The sequence below is a fragment of the Sus scrofa genome, chromosome 9 (assembly GCF_054392235.1).
Source record: "Sus scrofa isolate SSC_HxYL_T2T_F1_AM1 chromosome 9, Sscrofa_HxYL_maternal_Yorkshire_Landrace_v2.0, whole genome shotgun sequence".
Lineage (NCBI taxonomy): Eukaryota > Metazoa > Chordata > Mammalia > Artiodactyla > Suidae > Sus > Sus scrofa.
In genome coordinates this window covers 7,864,726-7,886,183 of record NC_139391.1, presented here as the reverse complement: position 1 = coordinate 7,886,183, position 21,458 = coordinate 7,864,726, and the positions used below count along the sequence as shown (strand labels likewise).

The 21,458-nt window shown below is 59.0% G+C and overlaps 1 protein-coding gene and 1 long non-coding RNA gene across 7 annotated transcripts in view; one reads left to right on the top strand and one right to left on the bottom strand.

Moving 5' to 3' along the window:
- Positions 1-2,027: 2,027 nt before the first annotated feature.
- Positions 2,028-21,458, bottom strand: part of ARHGEF17 (Rho guanine nucleotide exchange factor 17) — a 59,823-nt gene continuing 40,392 nt past the window's right edge. For all 6 annotated transcript variants that reach the window (XM_084975149.1, XM_084975148.1, XM_084975146.1 and 3 more), the window contains 19 exons: positions 15,974-16,156; positions 13,794-13,910; positions 13,566-13,658; positions 13,231-13,407; positions 12,856-12,906; positions 12,508-12,617; positions 12,299-12,384; positions 10,752-10,870; positions 10,212-10,425; positions 9,352-9,425; positions 8,642-8,841; positions 8,181-8,479; positions 7,439-7,688; positions 6,876-6,962; positions 6,484-6,551; positions 6,121-6,269; positions 5,154-5,328; positions 4,771-5,040; positions 2,028-3,700 (listed from right to left, as the gene is read on the bottom strand). In XM_084975149.1, the coding sequence (XP_084831275.1) occupies positions 3,504-3,700; positions 4,771-5,040; positions 5,154-5,328; positions 6,121-6,269; positions 6,484-6,551; positions 6,876-6,962; positions 7,439-7,688; positions 8,181-8,479; positions 8,642-8,841; positions 9,352-9,425; positions 10,212-10,425; positions 10,752-10,870; positions 12,299-12,384; positions 12,508-12,617; positions 12,856-12,906; positions 13,231-13,407; positions 13,566-13,658; positions 13,794-13,910; positions 15,974-16,156 (2,919 nt within the window). In that variant the 3' untranslated portion in view covers positions 2,028-3,503. The remainder of the gene's footprint in view (positions 3,701-4,770; positions 5,041-5,153; positions 5,329-6,120; positions 6,270-6,483; positions 6,552-6,875; positions 6,963-7,438; positions 7,689-8,180; positions 8,480-8,641; positions 8,842-9,351; positions 9,426-10,211; positions 10,426-10,751; positions 10,871-12,298; positions 12,385-12,507; positions 12,618-12,855; positions 12,907-13,230; positions 13,408-13,565; positions 13,659-13,793; positions 13,911-15,973; positions 16,157-21,458) is intronic.
- LOC146399710 (uncharacterized) lies at positions 14,946-21,052 on the top strand. The gene is made up of 2 exons (XR_014814639.1): positions 14,946-16,687; positions 17,081-21,052. It is a non-coding gene; the product is annotated as an uncharacterized LOC146399710 (long non-coding RNA).

Sequence of the window (21,458 nt, the reverse complement as noted above, 5' to 3'; positions counted from 1 at the left end):
TTTGGGACCAGCAGACGCAAATATGCAGGATGGATAAACAATAAGGCCCTAACGTATAGCACAGGGAGAGTGTTTAATATCCTGTGATAAGACATAATGAAAAAGAATATACAGGAGTCACTCGGGCTGTATCGTAGAAACTAACACAACACTGTAAACCAACTACACTTCACTAAGTTTTTTTTGTCTCTTTTAGGGCCATTCCCATGGCATATGGAGGTTCCCAGGCTAGGGGTCGAATCGGAGCTGTAGCCGCCGGCCTACACCACAGCCACAGCCACATCAGATCCAAGCCACATCTGCAACCTACACCACAGCTCACGTCAACGCCGGATCCTTAACCCACTGAGTGAGGCCAGGGGTCGAACCCAAGTCCTCATGGATGCTAGTGGGGTTTGTTAACCAGAGACATGATGGGAACTCCAATTTTTTTTGAGACGATACATAGATACTGTTCTAGTAGGGAATTTATCTGAAATAAATGAATCCTCATCATTAAAAAATACTAACAGAGTAAAACAAAGCAGTGGCTCTTCGCCTCTCCAGCAAAATTAACCCATGCTGTCAGAAGCCAGGGTAGCAGTTACCCTAAGAAGGAGAGGCTGGGGGAGGGGTGCGAGGAGCTTCTGGGGGATGGCGTGTTTGTTGACTTCATGACAAGCCATCCAGCTGCCACTGACAACTTGAGCACTTTTCTGTACAAATGCTATACTTCAACTAAAAGAGTGCCTAAAGAAACACTGCCATCCGGGTCCCTCTCTCAGCATTCTGCTTTAATTGCTCTGGAATGTGGCCTGGACCCCTCAGGGGATCAGAAGGTGCAGCCAAGATTGAGAACCACTGCTTTAGGAAGGCCAGGCCTTCCGGGGGTCTCCCCGCAGCTGGGCGCCAACAACTGTGCCCCCCAGAACCTCCCAGCCCAGAGCTGAGCGGCTCCGGGCTGCGCACCTCTCCACAGGCCGCCTGCGTCCTGGACGTGGCCTCCATGGAGCAGTGGGCTGGGCCGGGCCAGTTCCTACTGCAGCCCTGGGGCTGGGAGAACCCCGAGGATCCGGCCGCTGGGGCAGCTGGCTGGCGGCGAGGGAGGGGCCAGGGACCCAAGGGGGAGAGGCCAGGGGTCTTGAGAGGGGGCAGCGCTATCTGGGGACGGTGCTGCCAGCTAGTGCTTCAGTTCCGTCTCCACGAATTAGCCCCCTTTATCTCTGGGCAGAACGTCTCTGTCCCTTGCAAACCAAAGCCCTGCACACCAGGCAACAGCCCTGTGGGGCGGGCTAGCAGTCTGTTTCCCAGATGAGGAAGTGAGCCTCAGAGGGGGACACAAGTCATCCAAAGTCGCATCGTTAGTGGCAGAGCCACATAGACAGCTGGTTTCTGTCCAGCTTCAAAGCCTGTGCTCCTTCTACGTTTTGTTTCACCATAAAGGCCACATGAATGTAGCCTTCTACTCTGTTTTCTGGAACCCCCTCCTCGCCAGCCCATCCCAGCTGGGATCACGGGGAGGTGCTCCACGGGTGCCCCACGGCGCTGAGGGGCCGGCGGGCCCAAGATACGCCTACACCTGCCTGCAAAGCACGAAGCTGCGCTCCCCGGCAGCAAGCGACTTCAGTAAAGACTTCATCGTTTCGGTTGGAAAACATCCAGACGTGTTCGGCGAAGCTGGGGCACAACCTGCCCTTTTCCAGAAGCCGTGACCTCGCATCCCGAGGCTGTGGCTGGTGGCACGGGCTCTCTGCCCCTGCGAAGAACGGCCCTGTGCTGTTGGCCTTGGCTTCTCGTGTCTGATTTAATGACCAGAAATCAGACAAGGCTCGGCTCCCGCCCTGCTTACCTTGGCCTCTGTCAGACTCCGAGCCTTGGAGGCTCTGCTGGAAAGCACTGGTTCCCGGGGGGCGTGGGGGGGGGCGGCCCCCCCCACCTAGGTTCCCTTTACAGCGTGTGTCATTTTCAGATTCCCAAGTCTGATCCCAGACCCACTGATTCAGGAGCTGGGGAGCAGCCTGGGAATATGAATTTACACGAACACGTAATTTACGTATGATGCTTTGTATTCACAACGTGACCTGTCAGAGCCTAATGCACAGCCCTGGTTATAAAGCACTGGACTCGCACAGAGCCCCGGTTCTCCTGACAAGGACACTGCAGCCCAGTCCGGGGCCGGCTCGCCGGCGCAGCTCTCTTCTGGGCCTCTGGGTCCCACTTCTGCCCACTGGTGTCGGGAGCGCTGAGGTTGCTGGCGGGAGGCCTCCACAGCTGCCGATGGGGACGAGGCATTTGGTGCTTCTATTTATTGACTCTTTAAACTTCATCATCCAAGGACAGTTAATACATGACTTTTTGGTAGCAAGAGAAACATAACCTAAGACCGCAATGACCTACCCACCCAAACAAAAACAGAACCAAACAAACCCCATCTGACACCAGACCTTCGGAGCTGCAGCTGAAGCGCGGGGTTGGGTCAGAGGGGCTCCTGCATTCTGGGGGGCGCGGGGGGGGGGGTCCCCAGTCAAAGAGGCCACATCTGGCCCCTCAGCAGTGGGCGTCCTTCCTGCAAGGGCCGCCCTTGACAGGAGGAGCTGTGAAGACAGGGATTCAGTGGTCAGAGTGAGGGGCCCCCAGGCCCACCCTCCCAAGGTGACCGTACGTGCCAGTGCCTGAGACACAGGGGCTGGGGGGCAACTGGGAGCAGAGGGAGGGCCCTTTCCCTGCTCAGGCCAGGAGAGAGCCCTGGCCGAGGCCCCGTGTTCCCAAATCCGGAAACCACTAAAGGCACTGCCCGCGAGCAACGAGAGGCCAAGGCCCAGGGAGGCCCCACAGAGTCACTGTCCCCACAGCCATCGCCTTGCTCCCAGAGCCTGAAAGGCCTTGGTCCTTGGTTCTGGACACTGGAGGGCAGCATCGTCGGGACGAGGCCGTGGAAAATACATTAAGAGGCAGTGTTTGAGTGCCCTGAACATGCAGTGTGTGCGTACGTAACAAGAGGGGGACGGGACCCCCCAGGAAGGCTGGTGAGGGTCCCAGGGGGGCTCCCAGGGCAGCCATAGGGTCGGGTTTTTCTTCCTTCTGTCATTTCCTCAAACCACTCCCTGCCCAGGTCATTGCATAAATAAGTGCTTGGGAAGGTACACACTAGAAAGAACATAAATACTGTACATGGGAAAGGGTTCCACGCCCCAGCCCTCCCACTGCCCCCAGAAGACCCTCCAATATTGCACATGGCCCTCCCCAGCCCCGTGGGGTCCAGGCCCGGCCGTGTCTTTGGTAGAAGCTCCAGGGTCAGAGGTGCTGGGCAGCCCACGTGCCCCCTCCCCACCCGCACTGCAGCGGCCAGAGGCTGGCCAGCAGGTGCCCACGAGGCACGGTTCTGCGAGGACAGGAGGCAGCCCACGCGGGCACAGGTGTGACCCTGGTCAGACGCTCCTGGTCAGAGTCCACGCGTGGGCTTGGAAAAGGCAAGCAGGCTGCGGGCAGGCGGGCGGACGAGTCCCGGGCCGCCGCGGACAGGGTCACACCCGCCACAGGAGGAGGTGGTTCGTGCTGTCATCTCGGCCCACGGCCTCGCTGCTGCCGCTGCCCCCGCCGCTGAGTCGGAAGTCCTCGTAGCCGTCGCCTCCACTGATAACCAGCATTTTGGGCCTGGCCGAGGCAGGGCCTCGGTGCCGGGGGGAGTCCCGATGCTCCAGGGAGGGCAGCCTCTCGGGGCCTGGGGGTGAGGGGAGGCTCTGTTAGCCTGGGGGTGACTGCTGGCCACACCATCTCACCCCGGCCCAGAAGACGGCAAGAAAGACAGGCGCACTTCCTGCAGGGGTCCCGCCGCCTGGAAGCCCAGGACTTCCTCTTCCCGCCCGGTCCTTACTTCCCAGGCAGGAGGGGCACGACCTCCCAGAGCCACGGACGGTTGGACGGACGGCACTTTCTCTGACTCCTGCACACCCGTGGCCCTCTCTGCGCTCACCCCAGCAGCCCTTGCCCAGTCAGGCAGCTAGGTCTTCTCTGGACCCAGCCGCCTCCTGACCGAGGCGTCCCTGCCTGATGCCCAAAGCCGCTTCCTCTTGGGAACGTGGTTTCCGGCCCTGCCGAAGCCAAGACTTTGCTAACGGCGACTTCGATGCGTCTCTTGCCTAATACGCTGCACTTTCTCGTTCTCACGGTCCATTTCCTGTCCTATCCGCCCTTCTGCGTCCTGATTTCTGGTGCAAATTCTGCTTCCGCGCTGGGCATCACCTCCTGACTCTACTTCCTGCCCTAGACATCGTTTCGAGTCCTGTTTGATTTCCTGTGGTATAGACCCCGTCCTGTGCCTTATTCTAAATTTTTTTTTTTTTTCTTTTTTGGCGGCCCCATGGCACATGGATTCCCAGGCCAGGGATCAGATCTGAGCTGCAGCTGCCACCTACGCCGGATCCTTAACCCACTGTGCTGGGCCACAGACTGAACCTGCATCCCAGCTGCAGAGATGCTGCCAATTCTGTCATGCCACAGCCGGAACTCTGCGATTCTTAACTTACAGTTCACTCCCTCGCTCTCAGGACATTCTCTCGGGGGAATTTCTCTCTCTCTCTCACACACACACACACACACACACACACACACACACACACACTCCTAGTAGGAGATTTTATTTCCAGGTCTCTATAGCATACTTCCTGTAAAATGCGCCACCTCCAGCTCTGTTACACTGTCCCTCCCTCCAATTCTCCTCTGGCGGGACAGCGGGGAGCCTGAAACCCAAAGCCCGGGTGCCCCTGGGTTGGGGCAGCAAGGGTGACCCACCTGTGTCTGGGGGAGGTGGCGGCGTGGGGCAGAGCAGGTTGAAGCCGTCTGGAAGCTGGACTGCAGCCAAGAAGCGGACGTGGCCAGTGTGTCCCTGGCCTAGGCCAGCAGGGCTGAGGGGCGCCCGCGGGCAGCTGACGGTACTGGGTGAGGTGGGCATGGTGAGCACGACCCCCGCACTGGTGCCCACCCACAGCAGCTCTTCACACACCAGCAGCGCAGTGATCCTCAGGCAGGCAGCCTTGTGCTGCCGGATGATGGCATCTGAGCCTGGGGTGGGAGACACACCAGAGCTGGGGCCGAGTCCTGGCCTGGCTCGGCCGCCTCGAGGCCAAGGACAGAGAGGCTCTAAGGGGAGGGCACTGGCAGAGGGAGGTCAGTACCTGCCAACATCCTGTGCACGGGAGGTGTGACATCGACCTCTGCCAGCTGCTCAAAGGTGTCTGGATGGTAGAGACACACGTGAGCACTGCCCTTCAACGTCACCCACACGCCCAGGCTGGAGTCCACCATGCAGGCCACGCTGCGGCTAGAATCCTGCCCCACGGAGAACGTGTGCTGGGGGGCAGGGCAGAGAGCAGACGGGTGACTGGCAGGCCTGCCCGGCCCAGCCCTCCCTCCCTCCTCCCAACTCACACCGAACCGCTCCGGAAAGCCCACCGGACTGGCAGCAAAGGCAGCCTTGCTCCTCCGTGCGGTGATTAACCTCTCAAACCCCGGCTTCACTGGAGCCTCCCCACTGACGCCTTGGGAACTAAAATCAAGGTGCCCTCTCCCCACGAACCTTGACTGATTTAATGACCAGAGCAGTTCAAAGCTTGAAGGGGCTTAAGAGCAATCACTGGCCTGACCCTGGACAGCTGGGGAAGCGGAGGCCTAGCAGGGAAAGGTGCCTGCTGAAGGGCACTAGCAGGTCGGTCAGACCTGGGCCCGCACCTGAACTCCCAGGCCAGCCCACCACGGGATAAGGGAGCAGGAGATCAAGGGAGCCAGCTACCCCTGGATACCCCGGCTGACAACCTCTGACCACGCGCAAGTGAAGTTAGGACTCGCTGTCAGGGTGGGGCTGAGGAAGGCTGACCTCAGAAAGGGACTCTGTCCACCCCTGAGAGACCACAGGACCTGAGCTGAGAGACAGGACTGGGGGAGGATGGATACAGAATCCGAAGGGACCTGGAGCACCCCCTGTATCCCTCAGCAGCTAGAGAGAAGACAAGGACCAGAGAAGGACACGGGGGCCAGGGGAAAGCCTGACCTCTCAGCTGGATGCTTTCACAGCCCCTGGTCTCATCTCCTCTCTCATGGGCCCAGCGCACCCCAAGTCACCGATTCCCCCCCAGCCCCCCCTACCTCCAGCTGCAGCGTGTCTGGGCTCAGGACAAGGACTCGGTTCTGGCAGCCACACCACAGCCGCCCCCCCACAGACACCATCTTGGTGATGGGGCTCCCTTGAGCACCCAGAGGCACGGATTTGAAGTTCTGGGGGTCCCAGAAATGGCCTGGGGTGGGAGTGGGGTAAAGAAAAAAGCAAACTGTATCTAGCATTGCCTTTGAGCCTCGCCCTGCCCTGAAATGAGGTGCCAGTGACCTCATTTATCAGTGAGGGCCTGGGAATTGCCCCAAGTCCCATCGCCAGGCTTGTGGTCCCCGGGCCCCACCTTGCTCAGGAGGAAGCTCCCTGCCAGCAAGGGGCTCCAGGGGGGCGGGGCTCACCTGCCTCTCTTTGGTAGGCCACGAGCTCTCCGTTGGCCAGAGACACAAACACCTGGTTATTGAGGTACCTAGGCGAGGAAAAGAGGACTCAGGGGCTCCGGGAGGCCAGAGCAGATCGCCTGGGCCTGGGGAACCACTGACAGGATGACCACGTTCCAGAAGGTCAGCTCCTCCCACCCTGTTCTCCAGGTGAGGGGCACCTGAGTCTAGGAAGGGGCAGTGACTTGCAGAACGTCACACGGCGTGCGAGAGGCACAGCCAGTCTAGGGCAGCCTTTGGCCTCTAGCCTCCACCAAAAGGAGGGGTCGCAGAGCGGGGGACCCGGGTAAACAGACGGTCTGCCCGTGTCGCCGAGAAGGGCTGGAACCAGAAGAGCCAGCCAGGGGCCTTACAGGATGCAGGTCACGGAGGCCGCGTGCTGGAGCTTCATGCTGTTCCTGCGATCGCGGATGCTGTCGGAGGACTGGTACACGTGCACGCTGTGGACGGGGGTGTGCCCTGTGACACCAAGCCCGGAGCCATCCCGCCACCTCTTTGCTGCCACCACCATCTCCCTTTTTTTTTTTGTCTCTGTAGGTCCGCACTGTGGCATATGTAAGTTCCCAGGCTAGGGGTCAAATCAGAGCTGAAGCAACGCCAGATCCAGGCCTCGTCTGTGACCTACACCACAGCTCACGGCAATGCCAGATCCTCAACCCACTGAGGGAGGCCAGGGATGGAACCCGCATCCTCACGGATGCTAGCTGGGTTCATTACTGCCGAGCCATGATGGGAGCTCCCGCCACCATCTCTTCCGCCCAAGGTACGAAGTCCCACAGCCTCCCTGTGGCACCCAGAGGCTGCCCTGGCTGGCAGACCCCTTGAGGTCCGACCCACAGCCCTCCTGCTTCAGGACACTGTGTGATTTCCAAAGCGGGTTCTGGCAGCAGGGGCCCAGCCCCGCCCCTGGCCCTACCAGCCATCCTCAGTGCCCAGCCACACGGAGCTCTGGTAGGCCTCGGGGTCGACGCTCAGCAGGTCCTCCAGGCTGCCTCGGGTGAAGGAGCCACGGCTGGAGCGGTGAAGGGCTCGCCCATCCATTGGGCTGGTGCCGCAGCGACCGCCAGGCCCGAAGGAGCCAGAGAGCGGCAGGAAGCCAGGCTCCTGCTCCTCCTCTGAACTGGTGGTCTCTGCCGTGGCCTCTTTGGAGCTCGGGGTCTCCTCATCTGACGGAGACAAAGGTCTCCGCCTGCATCCTCCTCTGACAGCTTCCTAGGCCTCCCTCTCCCCTGGCACCCCTCTGGGCCACTGCCCCGGGGCTTCCACCGCCATTCACCCCACTCCCCGGCCTCGCCCTCAGTTCAGCCCGAGAAACTCTGCTGGCTGGCGGCTTGGTGCTACAGGCTCCTCATCCTCGCCTGGCCCCCTCCAATCCAGAGTCATGACCAGAGGGAGCTACCACCTCACCCCCGACTCCATCTTCCTTGACAGGCCATTCCAGGGCACTCAGGATCCAGCCTGGCCCACTGCCCCCTGGATCCTTGGGGCCATAGCCCCCGCCCACCTTGCCCACCCTGCTGCTCTCTGTGCTGCCATCCCAAGAACTGATGCCCTGCCTTTGCCTACCCACACCCGTCCCGCCTCACCCATCAGTGCCAGCTGGCTGTCCCCTCCTCTAGGCAGTCCACCCTGCCTGACGCCCGAAGCTGGGCACTTACTGCCAAAGCTAGAGGAGATGGTGGACCGGCTGGCCTGGCTCTGCAGGGTCCCTGAGGGGCTGGGCGAAGACTCATCGTCCGAGTCGCTGTCAAAGGGCACCAACTCCGGGCGAGGGTCACCCTGGCCGGGGCCTGGCGCCATCTCCAGGCCCGAGCCCGCAATGGAGATGTGCAGGCACGGCTGGGGTCCCGGCTCGGCCATCGTCGCCCCTTCCTCGTCTGCGGCCTCGACGTCCAGTTCCGGCCCGGCGGGCTCGGGTGCCGTCTCGGAGGAGTTCCTCAGCGACGCCGGCCGCTCCCTGCGAGACAGAGGGGTGGAAGGAGAGCCGCCAGGAGCGGCCTCGGCTCCCTTTCCCTCGCACGACCGCCAGGCCCCGCCCCCTCCACAGGTCCCGCCCACACGACGTCGGGGCGGGGCCTCTGCGCGCCCCGCCCCGCCCCGCCCCCCTCCCAGGCCTCACCTGAGGCAGCGGCGCTGCAGGCCCGGCACCGCCCCGATGCAGAGGATGCGGGCGGAGCAGACGGCGATGCAGGCCTCCACGTCCGGCTCAGCGCGCAGGCTCAGCAGGCACACCTGGCCCACGTAGCCGTCGCTGTTGCACACCCACACCTCGGGCGTGGGCTCGGGGCAGCTGCTCAGGGTCGGGGCTGCGCACGAGAACTGCGGAAGGCATAGGGAAGGTGCACGGAGGAATTGCAGCCAGCTCCACACGGATCCCCAGTACACCAGTACACGTGACACACATCCCTGTGTGACACAGGCTTCATCCATTCACACGTACAGGAATGGATGAGGAGAGAACCCTGCCACGTTCCAAGACACGTAGACACACATATACTCCAGATGTGATCGGCATGCCCGTATTTGCGTAACAAACGTAAAAGATGGTTATTTTTGTCCATGTTTGCAGACACATACACGCACCTAAATTTTCACATCAAGGGTACAGCGTTTGTTCACAAGCACATATACATACATGCACCAAAATACCCACATACATGGGACACATAGGCAGTGTTTGTGTGCTTGTGCAGACGGCTGTACACCCAAAGGCAGAGGGAGCCATCACAACGTTCAAGACACGTACATAGTGCTGTATGCAGAACAAAAACACGAGAACACATGCTGGCTTAGAATATGTGCCCCTCGCACCCAGGTGCTGCCACACACCTGCATGCCACTGCGGGTTTTCATGATGGGGATGGCCTTCAGGAACTCGGGGTCTAGACAGCTTTTGCTGGACGCTGCGGTGGAAAGAGACGGACAGCACTGCTTGGCACCCCCTCGCCTGGCCCCCACCAGGCCCACTGCCCGCCCCCGCCCCCCGCCCCCCGCAGTGTCTTCAGGGAGAGTCAGGTGGTTGTGTGTTATGCTCTGCCTGTCCTCGGTCTCAATTTTCCCATCTGTACCTGCGAGAGAAACGCCCAGACGTCTCCCAGGATCTTCTAAACCATGGATCCCGATCAACAGCCTTCCCTGATCCCAGCCTGTTTTTTATTTAATTTTTTTTTTTTTTTTTAATTTTTAGGGCACCCGCAGCATATGGAAGTTCCAGGCTACGGGTCAGTTTAGAGCTGTAGCTACCAGCCTACATCACAGCCACAGCAACGCCAGATCCCAGCCACATGTTCAACCTACACCGCAGCTCATGGCAATGCCAGGTCCTTAACCCACTGAATGGGACCAGGGATGGAACCCACATCCTCATGGACTCTAGTCATGTTTCTGGTGTGTGTGTGTGTGTGTGTGTGTGTGTTTTCAGTGGGTAGAGAGGTGGTAGTCCCCACCATCCATTCCCACAACAGGCGCCTGCCCTAAGCTGACCCTGTACACAGAATCCTTGCCAAGGAGGGCCTGAACAACTTCTGCATTTCTCTGCAGAAGTCTCAGTCCACTCTCCCACCAGCGGGGACCGGAACACAGGATATGGCAGTCCCAGATTGCTGGCTCCTGATGTCACAGACAGGGCAAGGTGCTGCCCGCTACCTGGAGGTTCCGGGAGGGGGGCACCAGCCCGGGTCCTGACTTACCCAGTTTCCTCTTGGCCTCATCAAAGGCCTGCTCGAAACCAAGACGGGCGTCAGGGTGCGGGAACTCGAAGATGAAAGAGTCGGTGCCCTCAGGCCGAGTGGCACACAGCTCCAGCTTGGTCGGCGGGAAGGAAAGGGCGTAGCATAGCGCCTGCTTCTCCGACAGGTCGCGGTGCATGGCGGCTGAGAGGTCCCGCAGGGCGTCGTCCAGGCTCTGCAGGGGTGAGGGCCTGGCCTCAGGGCCTGGCATCTCCCCACAGCCTGCTCCTGCCCCGGGAGCCCCCCGCTTCCCTCAGACAGGAAACAGGGGACTCTGTTTCCCCGCTTAGGCCAGGAGGTAGCCTGGATCCCCCGCAGACATGAGGGGCCCTCTCCCCGCCCCCAGCCAGGGCATCCTGGACACACTGCTCCCTTCAGACGGGGTGAGGCGGCACTGTCCCCCTCAGATAACTGACAGGCACATCCTCCCGCGCAGGCAGACGACAAGGCTGTTATCTGTCCCTCGGACAGAGTCGGGGAACCCCGGCGGAGGGCACGGACCTGGTGGGGGAAGCCCAGGCTGTCAGAGAGCTTGCTCATCTGGCCCACGGTGGTCAGGTCCTCGTCTAGGCGGCTGATGGCCTTCTGGATGCTCTCCCGATTGGCGGCTTGGGATGCCCCTAGCGCGGACAGACAAAGGCCATGGCAGACCCGGAGACAGGCACGGTCAGGCTCAGACAGACGCTCCTCCCCCAGCACAACTGGCAGCTGGGCGCGGGGAGCAGCCCGACAAACCGAGAGCTCGTCAACCTCAAGGTCCGAGGTTGACATCAGCCCCGAAGTTAAGGGGCAGCTTGGAGAGGAACCCCAGGCCCGAGAGCAGGGCACTGGGCCTGGTTGACGGCCACCTGGCCCAGTGTCGGTCCCTTGGTGAACGCCCCAGAAGAGCCTCAGGAAGCACAGAGCAGAGGCTCTGCAAGCCATGCGGCTTCCCATGGGGGGTGGGGGCGGGGGCGGCCAGGCAGAGCCTCGGGCAGGCAAACGTGCTAAGCCAGGGGCTCAAACCGCCACCCAGGAGGGAGCAGAGAGCCGATGGCCCAGCTCTCTGGCCCCATCCTGGACCTGACCACTACCCAGCAGCTGGCCCCAGGCTGGCTCAGCACCCACACCACCTGGATAACAGATAGCAGTGGGGGCACCAGACAAGCCAGGGCTGAGGGTCCTTCCTGCTCCTTCTGACGGAAACTCCCCCACAACCCCCAACCCGGGCAGCCACATTTTCCTCCCTACGGCCCTGCCTCATTCTGCCAGCAGCTGACTGGACCGGGTGCGGAGAGCTGCCCATCATGAGCAACACAATTACCAGCTTGTATTCCTACACGGGGCCCACGTGGGGCAGGCCTGGTTCATGTGGTGGCTGAGCAAGCCCCTCCCTCACCCTGGCGGCCACCTCAGGTGAGCTCAAGGACTGAGGTGCCCCTCAGCATCCCATCAGCACCCTAAAACAACCACCCCACCCAGGAAGGGGAACTGGGCCTTCTGGAGCAGCTGGAGCCGAGAGCTGAGGGAGAAAGGCCACAAAGGATCACAGGAGTTCGGAGGACGCAGAGAGAGCTGAGAGCAGTGAGCAGAGGCCACGCACAGGTCGGGGGGGACACGCGCTCACATGGCAGGAGGAGCGGCTCTTTGAAGCCACCTCAGCTGAGGGTTTCAACCCCAACACAAGGGTCCTTCCAAGCAGCCTAGCGCCTGGACTGACGTAAGCCTGTTTCCCCCACGCAGAACTGCGGGCCCAGGACGGGGCGCCGTCAGCTAACGGGAGGCACTTGGTGTGTTCTTGCAGCGACCCAGTGGTTGACACCGAGTGGGCGCCACCCCGCCTCAGGCCAGCGCCAGCCTAGCAGACGGGCCCTGGCCTGGCCCTCGGGCGCACACTGGATCCCACGTGCCAGCCCCTTGGTACAGGGTGAGAAAGTGAGGCCCGGAAGCAGAAAAGCAGGCGGACAGCCAGCCAGCCAACTGTGCCACAGTGCAAACCCTCCAGGCGGGCTTCTCAGAGGAAGACCCCCGAACACCCAGGGCCCCCGGCGAGCCCAAGCCAGCCCCACCTTTGATGATGTCCGCGTCTTCCAGCGGCAGCTTCCAGAGCAGCTTGTACTTGCTGGCCGTGTCAATGACGCTGGCAGCCGTGTACCTGGGGGAGCCACGCAAGTGCTCTGGCCAGGGCGGGGCAGTGGACCCCGGGAAAGACAACTGCTCCCGCTGCCTGGGGCCCCCAGCCGCGCCCGGGGCCCCCAGCCGCACCCGGGCCACTCACAGGCTCATGGAGCTGCGCCTCAGGGAGCCCGACTTCCGCTTCAGGGTGGTGCAGACGATGAGGTCCGTGAACAGGAAGAGGGACCGGTCCTTCTTGCCCCCGACGGCCTTCTGCGGGGCCCAACACAAGACTGAGGCCCGCCCTCCTGCCCTCCGTTCCCCAGGGGACAGCCAGGCCCAGGGAGAGGCTGGGCACTGCCCCACGTGCCAGAGGCAGAGACAGTTGGGACCTGAGCCAGGGCTCCTGCTGGGGCGGAGGAGCAGCAGGCCCACGGGCGGCAGCCGCGGGCACGCGTGCAAATGAAGCCGAGAGGCGGGGACAGGAGGGCAGGCGCGGGACACTGCTTACCACTTCGGTGACAATCTCCTGCCTCAGGAACCGCCGCAGAGGGGCCTGGAGCTGTGAGCAGGAGATGCGGTGTCCTGAGCGCTCTTTATGAGTGTCCCATCCCGCCCCGGACCCCAGGGACCCCTCGGCCCCCTCCGTGGGCCAGGCCAGGGGAGGCAACTCTCAGCTACCCTCTCTGTGCGACATCACTGGGCCACGGGATCCGTGGCCAGCAAGAGACAGAGCAGAGGACACAGATGACGATGCTACGTCATCGGGCCATGGGATCCGTGGCCAGCAAGAGACTTGGAAGAGGACACAGATGAGGACAGGCACGAACACACTGGGCACGTAGCCTCGGCTGCGGGGCACCCCGGGCGTGCGCGCGGGACTCACGTCCTCCATGCCCTCGATGTGGGCCTCGATCTCCTGCAGCACGCGGGCGTGCCGCTCGGCCTCCTCGGCGCTCCGCACGCCCTTGTTGATGCGTTCGGCCACCTGCTTGATGTTCCGCTGCGCGTCCAGCAGGAGGGGATGGTCGGGGTGGTCCTCGGGCGTGTGCTTTAGGAGGTCCTGGGGTGGGAGTGGGATCAGACCCCGGGGGCCCCTCGCGGGCTGCGGAAACTCCAGAGCTTTCCCCACCTGACCCGGGCGACCCTCCCGCCAGGCTCCCCCAGGTGGGGCCCTCAGAGCCCGCCCGCGCCCCCCGCATGCCTCCAGGCCTTGCCCACCTTCACCAGAAGCTCATAGCGTGGGATCCGCTGCACCGGCTTGATCATGAGGTCGGACAGCGCCTGCTTCTCCTTGTTCTCCCGCATGCTTTGCTGAAACCCCAAAAGAGGGCGGGCAGGCCCCCGTGTGAGGAGCAACATGCAAAGAAGGCAACGTCCAGGGGCAGGTCCCCGCGGCTGGCCCGTGCGCGGCGAGGGTGGCCTCCTCCCCCTGCCTGGCCCCGGTACCTCCAGAAACTTGAGAAAGGCCGGCCTCGCCTCCTTGGCCACACGCACGGCGTCCTTTGCGTTGAGAAAGTTATCGACGTAGGCAGAGTAGATGCTGACCAGGACGTCCTTGGAGAACTGCGCGTGAAGAGGCGGCTGGGGACCCTCGAAGTGCCCCCTGCCCCACCTCACCCCGACTCGGTTCCCTCTGACTCACGAGCCAGCATCTACGCCCTCCATCCGGAGGCGAGGTGGTACCTAAGGGACCCGGCATATGCACCTGTGGGGTGTGTACACGTCACGTGTGTGACTGTGTGTTAGCTGTGTGTGCAAGCGCACGTGTATCTTATCCGCGCGCGTGTGTGTGCGTACGTGTGTGTGGGCTCAGAACGGGTTCTCGCCCTTCCGCCCAGGCATTTCCAGCCCCACCGAGTCCAAGAGGCTCTCCCCTCCTCAGTGTCTTGAGTGACACGGACTTGTTCCCACTGCTTGGCCTCTGCCAGCGTAACTCCCTTCCTCCATCCAAATCTCACTCACCCTAAGGCTGAGCTCCAGTTCCACCGCCTCCAGGAAGCTCTCCCTGCCCTGACGGGGGCTCCACCCGGAACTCCGCCCAGCCTCTGGCCTCCCCTGACCTTCCAAGACAAGGCTTCCCTCTCCAAGGAGACAGACGCTCCCAGCCTGCCCGGCAGAGCCTGGCTCAGGGCCGGCACAGGCTGGCTGGCTGCTGGCTGGCTACGTGCACGTTCTCAATCAGATGCCCTGGCTGGGAGCTGGGATGGCCCACTCCTTTCTCAGCTACCCCGGATGGGCTAGGTGACCCGTGGTGGTGTTTCTGGCCCCTTCTGGGCCTCCAAGCCCACGTTTCCAGGTTCTAAGTGCCCAGCGTTCCCCCTGCCCCAACCTGGGGACAGGGCGCCTGTGCCAACCCCTCCATGGGGACCAGGGCCTCTACACCTGAGCCTGGTCAGCATCAAGGTCTGGGCAGAGGGATACACCGAGTGACACCAAGGGTGGCGATGGATGGAGGAGCCAGCACGCAAGATCGAGGTTCTCGTCACATGGGTGTCCAGGTCACCAGGGACCTTCCAAGACCTCCTTAGGCCCAAAGCCCACCCCCAGCATTCCAACCACATGCAGGCACACCCACATCCCTGCAAAACAGATGAGGGATTTTTTTTTTTTTTTGGCTAGTAAAATTTTTGGAAGGAGTTTTACAGTTTTATCCTTCAATTTATTTGGGTCTGAGTAAGCCCTGAGTTTGTGTTTCGCAAAGATTTATTGCTCATCATCATGCTTTTTTTGGGAACTCTGGAAAAATAGCAAAATGCAAATGAAATTTTAAAAACGCAGTTAAGCTGGTATCAGTGGGTACTAAATGTAACCCCTAAAGAAAATACCCTGTTATGTTTACAGACGTTTAGTTGGACATTTATTAGTTTTGTGGCTGCAGTTCTTTCTGAATTTTGAAGACAGTACCTTTCCTAATGTCCCCGTCACTATTGTGGGACCTTAAAAAGGCGAGGGCCTGGCCTGGGGGAAGGGACAGCGGGCAGGGTGGCGCACGGGCCCCGGAGGAGCCGGGATTCCTGGGGCCAAACCCTCCCCCGGCCAGTCCTAACTATGACTTTCATTGGGTCACCTGCTCTCTACGCGCCCGAGTCATCCACTTTAAACTTGGGCACAACTGTACCTTCTCCCTTAGAGGTGTCGATTTATGCATAATGTGTTGAGAATGCTTTTCACATAATACCTGTCGAATGGCCATTATGATTAAAATGCCTGATGTAGAAAAGATCAGTGTCAACAAGGCCAAGTCCAGGGTCAGGATCAGGGCAATTGCTTAGGGTCAGGTTAAGGCGGGGTTTGAGGCCAGTACCAGCATCTGTTTGAGGTCACGGGTCACAGTCAGTGCCAGCTCAGGGTTGGGACTCGGGAGGGTCAGGGCAGTGCCAGCAGCTGGGGTTGGGTTCAAGATCAGGTCAGTGCCTGGCTGGGGCTGGGCATCCAGGTTCAGGTCAATCCAGGGGCTGGGGTCAGTGCCAGGGTCTGGTCAAGTTCTGGGCTGGATCAGGGATCAGAGTCGGTCTCCAGAGGGGAGGAGGGCTCCTTGGCAGCATCTGGGCTCTCCCAGGGGAGAGCTCCTTGCCAGCATCTGGGTGAGTTGCGGGGGCTGTGGTATGGAGAGCAGGGCCACTCACCGACTGGACAAGCAGGTCCCCCACCTTCTGCTGGGCATGCCAGGTCTGCACGCAGTGCCGCACCTGCTCCAGGAACTGCTCGTGGTGCTCCAGGAGCTCCGGGATCTGGTTGAAAATCTCATCCACCAGCGACGGGTCGCATAGCAAAGAGTTCTCTGGCTGCTTCAGTGGCTGCATGTAGCCCTGGAGGACCCGTGGGGTCAGTGCAGGTCCCCACCCCCGGCACAGGTGCACCCAAGTCACATGGCCTGCAGCTCGGTGGCCCTGCCTCCGCAATCTCCCTCGTTAGATGCAAGGCTCTGGGAGGGAGACGGGAGGACAATGCCCCTCCCCACACAGAGCAGGGCCTGGCCCAAGGCGGGGCCGAGGGTCTCAGGCAGGATCTGCTGACCGCCTGAGTGAACAGAGCTGGGAGTGAGGAGAGCAAGAAGGCCAGGCTCCTGGGAGACCCTGCACAGCAAACATTTTACTGAGCACTAACTATGTGCCAAGCACTGTTCTAAGAACTAGGAGAGAGCCAGTGAATTGGAACGACCCAAATTCCCTGCCCTGACAGAGCTCATGATCTAGTCAGACGAAACACACCAAAATAAAAGAAATAAAAACCAACCACACAGGAGTTCCCGTCGTGGCTCAGCGGTTAACAAACCCGACTAGTAACCATGAGGACACAGGTTTGATCCCTGGCCTCGCTGAGTGAGTTAAGGATCCAGCGTTGCCGTGAGCTGTGGTGTAGGTCACAGACGTGGCTCGGATCCTGCGTTGCTGTGGCTCTGGTGTAGGCTGGTGGCTACAGCTCTGATTAGACCCCTAGCCTGGGAACCTCCATATGCTCTGGGTAGGGCCCTAAAAAGACAAAAAAACAACCAACCAAAAACACATTTCATCCGATCTAAGACTCATCATTACTTTTATTTTTTTTTTCCTCTTTGTTGTCTTTTTAGGGCCACACCTGGGGCACATGGAGGTTCCCAGGCTAGGAGTCTAATCGGAGCTGTCGCCAACAGCCTACACCACGGCCACAGCAACGCCAGATCCGAGCTACATCTGTGACCTTCACCACAGCTCATGGCAACGCCAGATCCTTAACCCACTGAGCAAGGCCAGGGAAAGAACCTGTGTCCTCAAGGATCCTAGTCAGGTTTGTTTCTGCTCAGCCACAAGGGGAACTCCTTATTTTTTCTTTTTGATTGCACCTGCGGCATGTGGAAATTCCTGGGCCAGGGAGGGAACCCACGGCACAGGAGTGACCTGAGCCACTGAAGTGACAATGCCGGATCCTTAACCCACTGAGCCACAAGAGAACTCCTACTTTATTTATTTAAAAAAACAAAAACAAAAACCTTGCTGCCAATTAAGTGATTATAGGCCATCCATTATAGGATAAACCTGGATTTCAGAGATGGTAAAAGTGAAGAACGCGCCTTAGGATTGATTCCATGTGGAAGTCCCGGGGTGACTTAAAAGGCAGTAACTGCTGTGAGGAAAACAAAATGAGGGGAGGGGAGCGGGGGTGGGGGTGGGAGGCCACAGGGAAGTTACTCGAAGGCTTACTGACACTCTCTGACACTGTTTTCACAGTTTTTAGATCTTCTGGTCAATTAGTGACTAGAACTCCCATTTTTCTTTTCTTTTTAAAATAGTGATTCAGCTTTTCTGTTTATTTATTCATTCATTCACGTATGACCGCACCTGCAGCATGTGGAAGGTCCTGGGCCAGGGATCAAACCTGCGCCACAGCAGTGACCAGAGCTGCTGCAGTGACACTACCAGATCCTTAGTCCGCTGTGCCACAAGAGAACTCCTAAAACTCCTCTTTTTCACCTCAAATTTGTATTCAAGGGTGTTTCCTGCGCATGAATCGTCCTGCTCAGAGGCTGCTGTTGCAAAGAGATGCCGCCCTCTACTGGCCTACACTGTAACTACAAGCCAAAGAAACCAGACTGAAAAAGTATGCGCAGTGTCGCAATACTATTTACACCAGACATTAAAAAATCTAGTTTGTTGTAAAACAAGCTTGAGAAAGTAAAGCTCAACAGAATGTTCTCGCCTCGTTGGGGATTCTGAAAAGATGAGGGCCAGTGACAGTGAGGAGACAGGCAGCCTCCCTCTCACAGCTCCTGGGTCCGCCTGGGCCAGCACCCACCTGTGCCAGGGCCCGGAGCAAGAGCAGGGGCTAAGCCACTCCCTTCTGGGTCTCACACAGAAGCAGGTGCACAGCGGGAGGAAAGAATAAATGGCAACTGAGAACCGGATACAGAACCTGCTAGAAGCCAGCGCCTGCATTCTCTCACTGACACTCACTGATCAGCTACTATGTGTGCTGCTCCTAAGCTCGGGCTGTGTCCGGCTGTGTCGGGTTGTGTCCTGTTAGTGGGCAGACAAAGGTCCCTCTGCTTGCACAGCTGACAATTTAGTGGAAGAAGGGAGAAAATAAGTGCCGTCAATAGCAAAATTATAACATAGTCCGTGAGATGCTAAGTGCTGTGGGGAAAACGACAGGGGAGCTGGTCAGGGAACTGGGGCTTGTCAGCTGGGAATGGGGGGCTGAGGAGAGACTCAAGGGTGAGGGTGACACTGAGGAATGGGTGTAGCCTTAGGACCTGGGGACCCTCTTCTTCCTTCATTTGAAACTGCTGGCTTGCAGGAACAATACCCGTCAATCTGGCTGGCAGTGGTCCCTGCGAAGGAACCCCAGGGCTGCAGCGTCCAACCCCCGTCTGAACCCCACCTGTGCTCAGGGAGCTCCCTGGGCCGAGACCAGCAGGGATTCAGCCCAGGCCACGGCACGTCCCCGCTCTGCAAACATGAACAAGTTGCTTTACCTCTCTGTGCTCAAGGTTCATCATCTGTAAAATGCACGTTATGAGGTTTATAGGAAGTGAATTATATACAGTGCACACATTAAGCGCTCAATAAATGCCAGCTCTTATTATTACCACCTGTGTGGTCTGAATGTGTCCCAGCCCCAAAGTCCCACGTGGAGACCTAATCCTCAACGCGGTCGTACTTAGAGGTGGGGTCTTGGGAGGTGAGCAGGTCATGAGGGTGGAGCCCCTGTGAACTGGACAGATTTGTGCCCTTATAAAGGGGTCCCAGAGAGGTCCCTCAGCCTTGCCACCAAGGAGGACTCGGTGAAAGGACAGCTGTCTATGAAGCGGAAGCCAGTGCTCACCGGCACTGAATCTCGGCCCTCTCAGCCTCCTGTGCTATAACAAATAAGCCACCCCGTCTCCGGGCTTTTTACTATAGCAACCCGAACAGCCGGGATGCTGCTTAGCAGACGGATAACCCGGGGCAGGTTTCTTCACCTCTCGGAGCCTTCATTTGCTCAGATGAAGACGAGCATCGTAACATCTGCCTCACGAGGTTGATGTGAGGAGTACAGGTGATTTTACACACACTCACACACACGCGCACAGAACCACCAGGCGGTGTGCTAAATGACACGCGCATCTCACAACCTGCTCCTGAGACAGGCGCTACCATTACTCTCGCTCTACAGACGCCGAGACGGAGGCAGAGACCGGACCCATCCCTCGATCCCGGTCATGCAGCTGGTCGAGAGCTCCTGCCACGTCTGAACACCGGCTGCCTGGCTCCAGACCTGCTCGCCTGACCCCCGGGCTGGACCTCAGTCCTTCCAACACACCCAGGCGGCCCTGGGTGACAGTCCTCGGGTTCGGCTGACACCGAGCTGCCCACCTCCACCCCTCCGCCTCCGACACGCTCAGTCTGGCGTCCCCAGCGCCATCCTCCCTCGGCTCCTCCACCTGCAGGCCCGCGAGCCTCCATGCGCGCAGCCCCGCACCCGCGGGGAGTCAGGGGTAGAGACGCACGGCCGCCCTGCCTGCCTCCCGCCTGTGCACAAGGCACGGGCGGCCTCGTCACCTTTCAATCTCTGCACCGACGGAGGGGCATGGGGAGCTACATTCTGCAGACAAAAGCGCGGAGGCTAGGAGAAGCCAGGTGATTAGGCTATAGCATCGCCCAGATGGGAGGCAAGCGACTCAAACCCTGGACTGTCTGACTCCCGCGCCTCTGAGGCCCACCTAGGGGGTGACAAAGGACCCCCACCCCCACCCCGACCCCTGCACATCTACCATCTGGCAGCCAGGGGTACCTCTTAAAGATGGAATTCTGGCAGCAACATGGATGGAACTAGAGACCCTCATACTAAGGGAAGTGAGAAAGAGAAAGACAAATACCATATGATACCACTCACATCTGGAATCTAACACATGGCACAAATGAACCTTTCCGCAGAAAAGAAACTCACGGACATGGAGAACAGACTTGTGGTTGCCGAGAGGGAGGTAGGGGGATGGATTGGGAATTTGGGGTTAATACATGCAAACGATGGCTTTTGGAGTGGCTCACCAATGAGATCCTGCTGTACAGCACAGGGAACTATATCTAGTCACCTATGATGGAGCATGAAAGAGGATAATGGGAAAAAAAGGATATATATATATATATGACTGGGTCACTTTGCTGGACCATAGATTGACAGAACACTGTAAATCAACTATAATAAAAAAAATAAAAACCGTAAGAAAAGATGGAATTCTGGTTGTGACCCTCCTGTGACTCCTTGGTGCTCCCAGGCAAGGCCAGCTCCTTGCCTAGCAGCCACACTGGCCACTTCCCCACATCCCCTAGTGTTCTGGGTTTCCTGCAATCTCCCAGCTGTTGTACCCTCTGCTGGAACAACTCCCCCAGAGCCCTTTCCCTGCTTAACTCCTAATCCTTCAGGTCGGCTAAATACTCAACACCCTGGCCCCAACACCAGGGTAGGCCCCCGGTCCATGTTCTCATTTCTCTATCCATTTTTTTTTTTTTTTTTTTTGGCTGTGCCCATGGCAAGTGGAAGTTACCAGGCCAGAAACGGAACCCATGCCACAACAGTAACTAGAGCCACGGCAGTGATAATGCTGGATCCTTAACCCTCTAAGCCACCAGGGAGTACTCTCTGCATTTTAAAAAATATATAAAAACAGTATATTTTGTTTTTGTGGCATACAGAAGTTCCTGGGCCAGGGGTCAAATCTGAGCTGCAGCTATGACATATGCCACGGCTGCAGCAACATTGGATCCTTAACCCACTGTGCCAGGCCAGGGATTGAACCCAGGCTACCACAGAGACAATGCTGGATCCTTAACCTACTGTGCCACAGCAGGAACCCCAAAAAAGCAATGCATCTTTTTTTGTGGTGAAACACGTGTAGCATAAAATTTGCCCTCCTAGTTATTTATTTATTTATATTTGTTGTTGTGCCTGTGGCATACGGAAGTTCCTGGGCCAAGCACTGAACCGGTGCCACAGCAGCAACCTGAGTCACTGCAGCGACAATGCTGGATCCTTAATCTGCTGCACCACGGGGAACTCCTCTCTAATCACTTTTAAGTGGACAGCTGACTATAGCCACATGGAGTACATTCCTACTGCTCCAGAACCACCACATTTATCTCCAGAACTTTTTTC